At 42.6% G+C, this 11896-nt stretch overlaps 1 protein-coding gene across 3 annotated transcripts in view; it reads left to right on the forward strand.

The window, feature by feature from the left end:
* The window catches only part of BAG1 (BAG cochaperone 1), a 53632-nt gene extending 42784 nt beyond the window's left edge, over positions 1-10848 (forward strand). Inside the window, exons 6-8 of one of the 3 annotated variants that reach the window (XM_069730473.1) lie at positions 7244-7306; positions 8411-8496; positions 9306-10848. In XM_069730473.1, coding sequence (XP_069586574.1) covers positions 7244-7306; positions 8411-8496; positions 9306-9378 — 222 coding nt within the window. In that variant the 3' untranslated portion in view covers positions 9379-10848. Of the gene's footprint in view, positions 1-7243; positions 7307-8410; positions 8639-9305 lie in introns of those variants that run through there. The other 2 variants (XM_069730475.1, XM_069730474.1) reach the window with 2 other exon arrangements.
* The last annotated feature ends 1048 nt before the right edge of the window (positions 10849-11896 follow it).

The raw sequence follows: 11896 nt of genomic DNA on the forward strand, positions 1-11896 counted from the left end.
GTGCGGTGAAATTGCAAAAAAAGTGCAGTCCCACACTTGTTTTTTCTTTGGCTTTTTTGCTAGGTTCACTAAATGCTAAAACTGACCTGACATTATGATTCTCCAGGTCATTACGAGTTCATAGACACCAAACATGACTAGGTTATTTTTTACCTAAGTGGTGAAAAAAAATTCCAAACTTTGCTAAAAAAAAAAAAATTGCGCCATTTTCTGATACTCGTAGCGTCTCCATTTTTCATGATCTGGGGTCGGTTGAGGGCTTATTTTTTGCGTGCCGAGATGACGTTTTTAATGATAGCATTTTGGTGCAGATACGTTCTTTTGATCGCCCGTTATTGCATTTTAATGCAATGTCGCGGTGACCAAAAAAACGTAATTCTGGCGTTTCGACTTTTTTTCTCGCTACGCCGTTTAGCGATCAAAACAGCTGACATGTCCCGGCTTTGATGTGGGCTCACCGCCGGAGCCCGCATCCAAGAGGGGCTTCTGATCTCGGACGTACTATCCCGTCCGAGGTCAGAAAGGGGTTAAACCTAAAGAAAAGAAAAAGGGGCATAAGCCTTAACAGGCAGATACCGGGCTGTTGAGCTCTAGGCGCCTTTCTGCGCCGATACAGAGTGGTCACAAGCCGCTCCTGCTGGCTATTCAGCTGCTCCATGTCAACAGTTCAGGGCTGCTCTGTCGATGGAGCGCGATTGCCGACTTCATTCTGACAGCCTGCTGCTCCAGTTAGTCAGAAGGGAGCCAGCTGTCAATCAGTATGACATCAGAAGTCCTGCCCTGTCAGAGCAGAGCGGAAAAGAAGCTACCACTCTTTTAACATGACAGCAGAAGCAACTGAATCGCTGGCAGGAGCGGTCTGAGACCACTCTGTGAAGGCAGAGAACAGTGCCGAAAACAACAGGCAGGTAGGTAAGCACAATTTTTGTTGCAAAGTCCCAGCTATCCCCTTTAACAGCTAATTAACAATTTGAAGCTGCCACAATCTGTCCCCCTTCATTGTTTACTGACAACAATTCCTTGCATTACAACTTTGTCTCATTTTATAGTCATCCTGGTTCTAAACTTGATAGTCCTATCTTAAGATTAGACCTTTAGAATTAATTTGTAAAGGGTTTTGACTTTCAGCACCTCTACTCATGAGCTGATTGGATGAGCTACAACTGATAGATATACACTGTGTGCAGAATTATTAGGCAAGTTGTATTTTGATCATATGATACTTTTTATACATGTTGTCCTACTCCAAGCTGTTCAGGCTTGAGAGCCAACTACCAATTAAGTAAATAAGGTGTTGTGCATCTCTGTAATAAGGAGGGGTGTTGTCTAATTACATCAAAATCCTAAATGAGGTGTGCTTAATTATTAGGCAACTTCCTTTCCTTTGGCAAAATGGGTCAGAAGAGAGATTTGACGGGCTCTGAAAAGTCCAAAATTGTGAGATGTCTTGCAGAGGGATGGAGCAGTCTTGAAATTGCCAAACTTTTGAAGCGTGATCACCGAACAATCAAGTGTTTCATGGCAAATAGCCAACAGGGTCGTGAGAAGCGTGTTGGGCAAAAAAAGGCACAAAATAACTATCTATGAATTGAGGAAAATCAAGCGTGAAGCTGCCAAGATGACATTTGCCACCAGTTTTGCCATATTTCAGAGCTGCAACATTACTGGAGTATCAAAAAGCACAAGGTGTGCAATACTCAGGGACATGACCAAGGTAAGGAAGGCTGAAAAACGACCACCTTTGAACAAGAAGAATAAGAAAAAACGTCAAGACTGGGCCAAGAAATATCTTAAAACTGACTTTTCAAAGGTTTTATGGACTGATGAAATGAGAGTGACTCTTGATGGGCCAGATGGATGATCCAGAGGCTGGATCAGTAAAGGGCAGAGAGCTCCACTCCGACTCAGATCCCAGCAAGGTGGAGGTGGGGTACTGGTATGGGCTGGTATCATCAAAGATGAACTTGTGGGACCTTTTCGGGTTGAGGATGGAGCGAAGCTCAACTCCCAGACCTGCTGCCAGTTTTTGGAAGACAACTTCTTCAAGCAGTGGTACAGGAAGAAGTCTGTATCGTTCAAGAAAAACATGATTTTCGTGCAGGACAATACACCATCACATGCCTCCAACTACCCCACAGCGTGGCTGGCCAGTAAAGGTCTCAAAAAAGAAAAAATAATGACATGGCCCCCTTATTCACCTGATCTTGGCTCCATAGAGAACCTGCGGTCCTTCATAAAATGTGAGAAACAGTTCACCTCTCGGAACAGTGTGTGGGAGGCTGTGGTGGCTGCTGCACGCAATGTTGATCGTGAACAGATCAAGCAACTGACTGAATCTATGGATGGAAGGCTGTTGAGTGTCATCATAAAGAAAGGTGGCTATATTGGTCACTAATTTGGGGGGGGGTTATTTTTGCATGTCAGAAATGTTAATTTCTAAATTTTGTGCAGTTATATTGGTTTACCTGGTGAAAATAAACAAGTGAGATGGGAATATATTTGGTTTTTATTAAGTTGCCTAATAATTCTGCACAGTAATAGTTACCTGCCCAAGCAGATATCCTCCTAAGATAGCCAAATTTAAAATAAAACCTACTCCAACTTTCAAAAATATTAAGCTTTGATATTTGAGTCTTTTAGGTTGATTGAGAATATAGTTGTTGATCAATAATAAAAATTATCCTCTAAAATACAACTTGCCTAAAAATTCTGCACACAGTGTATTCTGTTATTGTCAGATCTGCCAAAAATATGGTCAGTTTTGTTCCCACATTATACTTACACAATCTCTCATCTGAAATGTATTTTTGTGGAAATATTTTTTTTTCCTATCGCCACGACAGCACTATACGAGAGGGGATCCGCCCACCTTCAGGACAGGAACCTACAGGTTAAAAAGGGGTGGTCCCCCTCGCCTCCTCAGTTTGAGTTGCTTTCCTAGATGGGATCAGACAGGTTGAAGATCTTACCCAGGTCCATCAGCCTCTGCTGCGGTGTCTGTGGGAACGGCAGAGACGGGGGCACTGGAAGCAGCATCGGTGGTGTCCTGCACGCAGACCCCTCCTCAGCTGGGCACATGGATGTCGTGATCCCAGGGTCTGGGGAATGCCGTCCTGGTTCGCGCAAGCGCATCGCTGGTGATCCCGGCGTCTCATTCAGGAGCGGAAGGCAAAGCGCTCGTGACCCGGAAGTGGATCACAGGTACTACCGGGGACGCAGCTGTGGCTTCCACATCAAAGTCAGCCACTCTACCCCTGGAAGATGTAGGCCTTCTTAAAGATCCATCTGACAGGAAGGTGGACATTTCTTGAAGAAGGTTTGGGAGTCATCGTCTGGAGCCTTTAAACCTGCAATCGCTAGCACCTGCACTGCCAGATCTGTTATGGTCTGGGTGGGTCAGCTGGTGGAGCAGCTAAAAGCTAAGATCCCTAGAGACAAACTGCTTGATTTACTATCTCAGGTCCGTGAAGGTGTAGCGTATCTGGCGGATGCGTCAGTAGACTCTTTAAAACTAGCAGCCAGATCGGCAGGCCTCTCGAATGCTGCCCAGGGGGCACTCTGGCTTAAGACCTGGAAGGTGATGCTCAAGCTAGGGCAAAATTGTGTACAATTCCTTGCAGGGGTGAGTACTTATTTGGCCCCAAGCTGGATGATATCCTTGCGAAGGCTGAGGATAGAAAGAAGGGATTTCCTAAATGGTTTAATCCTACTTTCATCAAAGGGAGATTTGTAGTTAAAGTTCTGCGCTGCCGCTAAGATGAATTTCAGGAGAGTATAGTTGATTCACAGTGGTTTTATTCTACGCGTTTCAGGGGTCTCATGCCCCCTTCATCAGGAAATACCACATCTCTGGATTCCTGCACTCTATTGGAAGGTGTGCTTTTTAGATTTCACTCTGTAGGGGTGATGTTACTTAGTATTGTTTAAGTGGAAATTATCATGTACTAATTCGACGGCGGTGTCCTTTATACTCTGAAACACAAACTGAGGAGACGAGGGGGGCCGCCCCTTTTTATCCTGTAGGTTCCTGTCCTGATGGTGGGCGGATCCCCTCTTGTAGGGTGCTGTTGTGGACTCTGTAAAATCCTATTACCGTTAAGTAACAACCGTTTTTTTTTACTACATCAGTCTGTGCTGGGTTAAAATTATTAAAAAAAAACCTGTCAGTACCCCTCCATGGGTCTAATATGGCCTCCTCAATAATGCTCCGGTCTTTGTCTCTGGCTGCAGTGGTAGCGTAACAACTTCAGAGCACATATCCGTTGCAACCAATCACTGAGTTCTGTGGTTTCTGTTTTTCATAATCACTGAGCTTAGCGATTGGCTGCAGTGTTGATTTGCGCTGTAGTCATGGATGTAAGCAGCAATATACATGAAATCTACTATATAATTGTCTATGGGTCACTTCTGTCTGTCACGGATATTCATTCGCTGATTGGTCTCGCCAGCTGCCTGTTTTGGCTGCCGCAACCAATCAGCGACGGGCACAGTCCGGAAGAAAATGGCCGCTCCTTACTCCCTGCAGTCAGTGCCTGGCGCCCGCATACTCCCCTCCGGTTACCGCTAACACAGGGTTAATGCCGGCGGTAACGGACCGCGTTATGCCGCGGGTAACGCACTCCGTTACCGCCGCTATTAACCCTGTGTGTCCCCAACTTTTTACTATTGACGCTGCCTATGTGACATCAATAGTAAAAAATGTAATGTTAAAAATAATAATAATAAAAAAAAACCTGCTATACTCACCCTCCGTAGTCCGCTGAGCTGCTCGCGGCGGCCGCCATCTGTAGATCTGTGCTGTATACTACGTGACTGGCCAATATACTACGAGGCTCTGTGCTGTATACTACATCGCTCTGCAATATACTACGTGGCTCTGCGCAATATACTATGTCACTAGGCAATATACTACGCAACTGGGCAATATACTACGTGGCTGGGAAATATACTACGTCACTGGGCAATATACTACGTGGCTGGGCAATATACTACATTACTGGCCAGTATACTACGTGTCTGGGCAATATACTACGTGGTTGTACAATATATATTACATTGTTGGACAATATACTATGTGGTTGGGCAATATACTACGTCACTGGGCAATATACTACGTGACTGAGCAATATACTACGTGGCTGGGCAACAAACTACGTGACTGGGCAATATACTACGTGGCTGGGCAATATACTACGTGACTGTGCAATATACTACGGGGTTGGGCAATATACTACGTGGCTGGGCAATATACTACGTGGACATGCATATTCTAGAATACCCGATGCGTTAGAATCGGGCCACCATCTAGTAATATATATTCAGTCTTTTACTTCCAGTTGGTCCAGCATCACATCATGTTCTGCTCTCGTTTTCAGTTTACAATGGCTGCAGACATCACAGCCACATGACAACTCCTTAACCCCTTTCCGACATTGGGTGTAATAGTACGTCGATGGCGGACTCCGCCTGTTTGGTACTGGCTCCAGCGCTGAGCCCGCACCTTTCCGGGCACATGAGTGCTGATCTGTACAGCTGACGTGCCCTCAACAGCTGCAGGTGAAATCGCAATCCACCCGCGGTTGTTAACTAGTTAAATGCTGCTGTCAATCTCGCTCAGCGAGATTTAACTCGCGCTTACAGGAAGCACGTCACTAATCTTCCATCGGTGACCCTGTCACATGATCGTGGGTCACCAATGGGTTGGTATGACAACCGGAGGTCTGTAGCAGACCTCTGTGGTTGTCATTGCCAGATTGCAATGAGTGCCGCCCCGTGGTCGATGCTCATAGCAAGTGAGCATTTCTGCTACACACAGGCGATCTGATTCGATGATCAGATCGCCTGTGTTTAGCAAAGGCGATCAAAGTACTGTAGCTTCTGGTCTCCCATGGAGACTATTGAAGCATGTAAAAAAAAAAATTAAAAAAAAACTTTTTAAAATATATAAAAAAAAACACATTAGTTCACTGAATAGTTCACTGAATTAGTTCACTGAATTAGTTCACTTTGGTCACAAAAAAAAAAAAATCAAATCAGATTTTCCATTCATTTCTCTCTCCTCTGATATGATCTAGCATACCAGAGGAGAGAAAAATGGGGTCCCTCTACAACAGGAGATTTTTCCTATTGGTTCATTTTGATTATAGTGATAGACCCCATCACGGTGATCAAAATAAAAAATAGTAAATCTAAACCCCCCTTTGTCACCCCCTTCTTTGCAGTTAGGGTTACTGTTGTGGTATTGCGGTTAGGGTTGGGATTAAGGTTAGGGGTATGTTGGGGTTATATCTGTGTTAGGGATGGAGTTGGAATTGGGGGGGAGTTCTTGAATGTGGTTTTGTGCAGCTTTAGGGGTGCAGTTTTTAGAATTGTCACTTTTGGTTATTTTCTGTTATATAGACCCCCCAAAGTCACTTCAAATGTGAGGTGGTCCCTGTTGTTGTTGGAAAAAATGAGAAATCGCTCAATTAAGTTTTAACCCTTATAACTTCCTAAAAAAAATTGTTTCCAAAATTAAGGGCACAAAAACTAAAAGTTTGAAAATTACCATATTTTCTAAATTTTTGCCAAATTTCTGTTTTTTTCATAAATAACTGCAAGTCATATCAAAGAAATGTTACCACTAACATGAAGTACAATATGTCGTGTCTCATAACCAGTGAGGTGTGTATAAACTCACAGACCAGGTGACACTGGGATTGCAAACTGGTGGACTTCCTTTCACTCAGCATGTGACTTATCAAGATAATTGGGGTGAATACATATGCACATGCCAAATTTTTACTTATCTGATCTCGTAAATTTGATTTATGCCTATATTTTTCTCACTTCACCAACTTTGACTATTTATTGCTGATGCATCACACACAAATCGTATTGCAAAAATATTTAAACACAGGTGAGCAATGTAACAAAATAGATAAAAAGCCAAAAGGGTGAATATTTTTGCAACCATTGTACCTTTTAAAAATAGTTTACAATTTAAAAGTGTGTTATTCACTGCAAATTTATATTCCCCTTAAATGGAACAGAGCAAAATTGTGACACATTCCCTGGTATTTTAGCTGTGAAATGGCCTGTAACGTGTAATTACATGCTTGTCTTTGTTTTGTAATAAATGTGTGATTTATGTCATTTAATTTAAGCTATTTTTTTAATTTAATGTTCTTCTTTTTTCTTTTTTTTTTTTTGACTGCTAAGAAAATAATTGTAAAGTAATAATAATTTATGTGTTGCCTCTCAGACTATGCCAGAAAATTTCAGTGACTCTAGGATGAAAAGAAAAGGTCTGGTAAAAAAGGTTCAGGTAAGAAACAAAAAAGGATTTTTTATCCATTTTTCCTGGTGGCTCATGGGAGCGCGGCACTATTGTCATGGCCAGCTTGGAACTCCGATCATTAATACATAGTGGCTACAAGCCAGATGGGGCCTCATTAGAGTCAATTTAATCTACTTTAGTTTGCATCAGTTTTATAATGGATTCATTTTCTACTTGAATTTCGTGTCTGTTCCGTGAACAGAGAAATGTAATATAAAAAAAGTCAGTTCTAAAATGGGAACATTACTTGAAAACACCAGCAGTTATAAGGAGGCTTGTTATCACATCCCTGAGTATAGTCCATGTGAGAAGAGTAGTGGCAGCAGCTGAGGACCAAGGACTGGAAGTACTAACGGTGCCCGTGTCTCTGGATGCCTCGTACAGGAGAATGCCATGTGTTACCCCATTTGGCACTATTTGACAGGCGGTCTTCAGTATCTGTGGCTCGCTCCACTGCTGTTTATGGGAAAAGCACATGATCTACTGTAGAGAACCATGTGCATGGATTATCTCCTCTTTAGGGTGGATTTTATTCCAAATCTGCATTAAGAAATTCTTTGAATATGCTTTTAATTAGTTTTATTGCAAAATGTTCAAAATAATGTGAAAAAAATCCTGTGCACTAAAGGAGCTTTTTTCTTGAGGAGGCATTACAATCAGACGTTTTTAGATCCAGCTGAGCGAGACTACTGTGCCTCATCAAGCATGTTCGGGACCTCCGTTTTCCCATCTGTGGGAGTCCACGGGTGTTTTTTTGCAGACGTAAAACCTGCATCTATCAAACACATATGGCGTACCCTCCCAATATGGCATGAATGTCTACCGCTTTACGGTATCATGTATGCGACTTTAAGTTTATTTTAAACATGTATAAAACAAGTTGAAAACCGGCTTCCATAGAATGCATAATGAAAAGCTTCTAATGTCTAAATACTGTGTATTACTGTAAATGTCATCTCGCCCGTTATCTGGTGACTGATGAACAGTAGATAAGACGGCTTATGGACAGTCGCCTCTGAGGGGAGGTTCAGGGACATAACGGGGACCATGGCTAAGTTATGACATGACAGTAATGTGCTTTCTGTTTTTTAGGGGCTCCTTGCTCAGTGTGACACCGTAGAGGGAAACATCAGCCAAGAGATGGACAAGCTTCAGTGCAAGAGTTTGGCTTTATCAAAGTAAATGGCTGGATGAATATGCGTTACTGTAGTAGAGGCGTTGCTCTATGAGCAATTCCTATCCCGGAGATTTGCTCTTTGCATTTCTAGTTTGCATTACTTCTTAGTTGCTGTTTGTAGCATTGCTAGATTTTGCCTTGGAGAGACCTGATGCAACGTTTTGGTTAGAATAGTACAATACATCAAGTGTCACTGCAGAACAGCGGTGTAAATGATTTGGACATTATTTTTTAAGTTACTGTGTTTCATTTCTGTAACACAAAATACCTGTCCTCTGCCCACCCCATTCAGGTAATAATAGCCAGGAAATTCTTTATGGCCCAGTATGCTCTGAGCTAAAGATCAGCCTTATCACAGACAAATACTGCAGCTCATTCATATTGCTACCCATGCTTGTCAGGGGACTAAACTAGGGTTTCCTGTACTATAGATGTACATAAGCACTGAAAGCGTATATGCCTCATTAGCTTTATGGACTTGTGCAGAATGAAGCGTTGGTTTCTCCAATCTACTTCTGCATTGTCTTGTATATCAAGTCAAAACAGAACCATGTGCAATCCAATTCTGGCTATTTATGCGCAGTGTTACATTTACACGCACAAGAGTACAGCATTGTATCCATACCAAACCTTGAGCTGATAGAACACAAGTTAAAGGACCTCCAAGACTCGTATTAGAGGAAAGTTAGCCAAACCTGCCAATTTTGGCACGATGGGGCAACCATCTAATATGCATTGAGACCACCTCATGATGTAGGTGTAGAAAAGGATCAGGCATGTTTGATTTCAATGTCCAATTTCTTTTCTCAGGTGTCTGGGAGCTGGAGATAATATGTATATATGGAGAAATCTAGGCTGCCTGGGCCAATCAAAGAGGGCGTGAGGGGGAAGAGAGATTAGATTGTGATCTGTTAGTATGTTATCCATTTAACCTCCTGGAAGAAAGGACTACTGCTGTTTTCTTCCATGAAATCAATGTCTCTCCCTCTTGTTGAAACTCTGTAATTAACTGCTTCTGCCAGCCACACTGATGCATTGTACAGTGACCACTAAAAGGATACATGTACATACTAAACAATCCAGCAGGGGCTGTTAAATGTCCCAAACAGGGGCTATTTCCTTCTGTAATGCCCTAATAGGACATAAAAGAATAATTAAAGGCGTTGCTGTGAACACCTCCTTTAAGCAGTCCCAAGAAAACTCTATCTTAACTATGTAACAAAGATGTAGAACTTGAAGAGGAAATTAAAGCAAAGTCATTTTCTAAGGCTAGGTTCAGATTGCGTTAGGGCAATCCGTTTAGCGCTAAGCGCTAGCGGATTGCGCTAACGCAATGTCTTTTTCGGGGTCACGTTTAACGTCCCCTCTCTCGCAGATCCCCGATCTGCGAGAGCGGGGAACGGACCTCGGGCGCGCCACGGACGCTGCCAGCAGCGTCCGAGGCGCGTCACAAAACACCGGCACATCGCTAGCACGTGCCGAAAATGGCACGCGCTAGCGATGCGCGTTCCCATTGCTGCCAATGGGCGCGCTAATGGACGCGTTGCACGGCGTTAATTTCGCCGTGCAACGCTGTTCATTAGCGCGGTCCCATTAGCGCAATCTGAACCTAGCCTAATACATGATACCAAACCATTCTGACACTGCTGAAAGATTTCAGCTACAGGACTTCTGACCCTGCATTAAAGGGTGCTGAAGGTGGTGTCAAGCAGAAATATGTCAGCAGTGCAGAAGGCTGTGAGCACTTTCCAACATGACATACCTTACCAATGTGTTCTCAGTAAGAAATATTATATCTTCTTTAAAGGGGATGCTCTAGAGGCATACATGATGTATTCCAGTGAGCCTTAAAAGGGTTATCCACTGCTAGACACCCCATTCTTAACTGCTAACTTGTTCATGATGAAGTAAAAAACAAACATATTCTTAACTTAAGGGCATCTGCTCTGACCGAGTACTGAAGGCGCCAGTTGATCAGCAGTCGCTAATTGACTATAGCGATCTTATGATGCAATGTCACGTGACCTCTGAGAGACACCAAGGACACTTCAGCCGTTAAGAAAGGGTTGTCTAGTCATGGTCTAACCATTTAATCCATTGAAATAAAGGCTTTTCTTGTAAAGATTGAGGGACAAATGAAAAGCATAGCATATAGTCACTTAGCGAAGATGATTAAAAATATGAACGTGTTTACATTCTAATTTGCAAAAAACAAAGTGGTGTAAATTTTTATTCTGCAGACTGATATTTTTTTTGTAAAATATTATGTTTATGTAGAATGTATTCACTATTTGTTTCTGTAACTTGAACATTAAATGAACATTAAAGTTATGGAATATTTTGTTGCATTTAATCTTTACATTGTCCTAAAATGTTTTGTTCACCTTTTCTTCCACCTCTTCTAAAATGTGAAATCAATTTTGCTTTAAAAAAAAATCCAAATCATTAAGGTGTTTGCGTTAAGATGGTGTAGCCGATTTCTCTTGGTTACAGACTAGAAACTGTATGTGGTCTCAACCTCTTCATTCTTCTTTTGAGTAACCTGTTCCTCAGCATTATATACAGCATCTGAGGTTAGTGGAGGCCCGTGTTATTTCTGAAGACTGCATATTAGTGCTTTCAGGGGACTGCAGTTGGCAGTATTAGTGTGGGAGAGAGTCAAGGTGAAGATACTGTAACCTCATCCTGATGGGACCATTTTTTAATTTACACGTTCAATTTTTTTCCCCCTTTTTACAAAAGCCCTAATGTTAAAGGGAACCTGCCATGTCATTTGTAGCATATAAAGTGTCCCCAGTGCGTTGCTTATGCATTGTCCATCGGTGATGCATGCATGCGCTGTGCCGAGCGTCTCCTCGACACAGCACATGCACGGATTGCCGATGGACAATGCACAAACGCGGGTCAACAATTACATATTACTCAGGCGTGGCTCCCTCAATAGACATTGTGCCAATGCTGCAAAACAATAGACACTGTCCAAGCGTAGGATTCACAGTGACATCGACTCAATCCCGAGGAACATAATTCAAATTGCGTGGGTGTGGATAACCCTGACTGAACGGAATGAAGCACACCTCTGTGACAAAACGAGCAGGTAAGATATAGCTATAGAAAGTGCTTTTTTATAAGAATTACAGCTGCGATTTTAATGGAAAAAGCGTGTTAGTGATGCACATTGCATCACTAACAATGCACTGGGGACACTTTAGATGGTATACACGACATGACAGGTTCCCTTTGACTTTTCCATTAACACAGCCTTGTGAGTGCTTGTGCAGCAGTGGTAGCACACGGAACGTATCTGTGCACTGTCCGTGAATATCACAGACCTGTAGACTTCAATATGTGTGACTCGGATCAAAATTGGATATGTCTGTTATTTTTTCGCAGACACAGTC

Source organism: Ranitomeya imitator, chromosome 6 (genome assembly GCF_032444005.1).
Source record: "Ranitomeya imitator isolate aRanImi1 chromosome 6, aRanImi1.pri, whole genome shotgun sequence".
NCBI classification, from domain to species: Eukaryota; Metazoa; Chordata; class Amphibia; order Anura; family Dendrobatidae; genus Ranitomeya; species Ranitomeya imitator.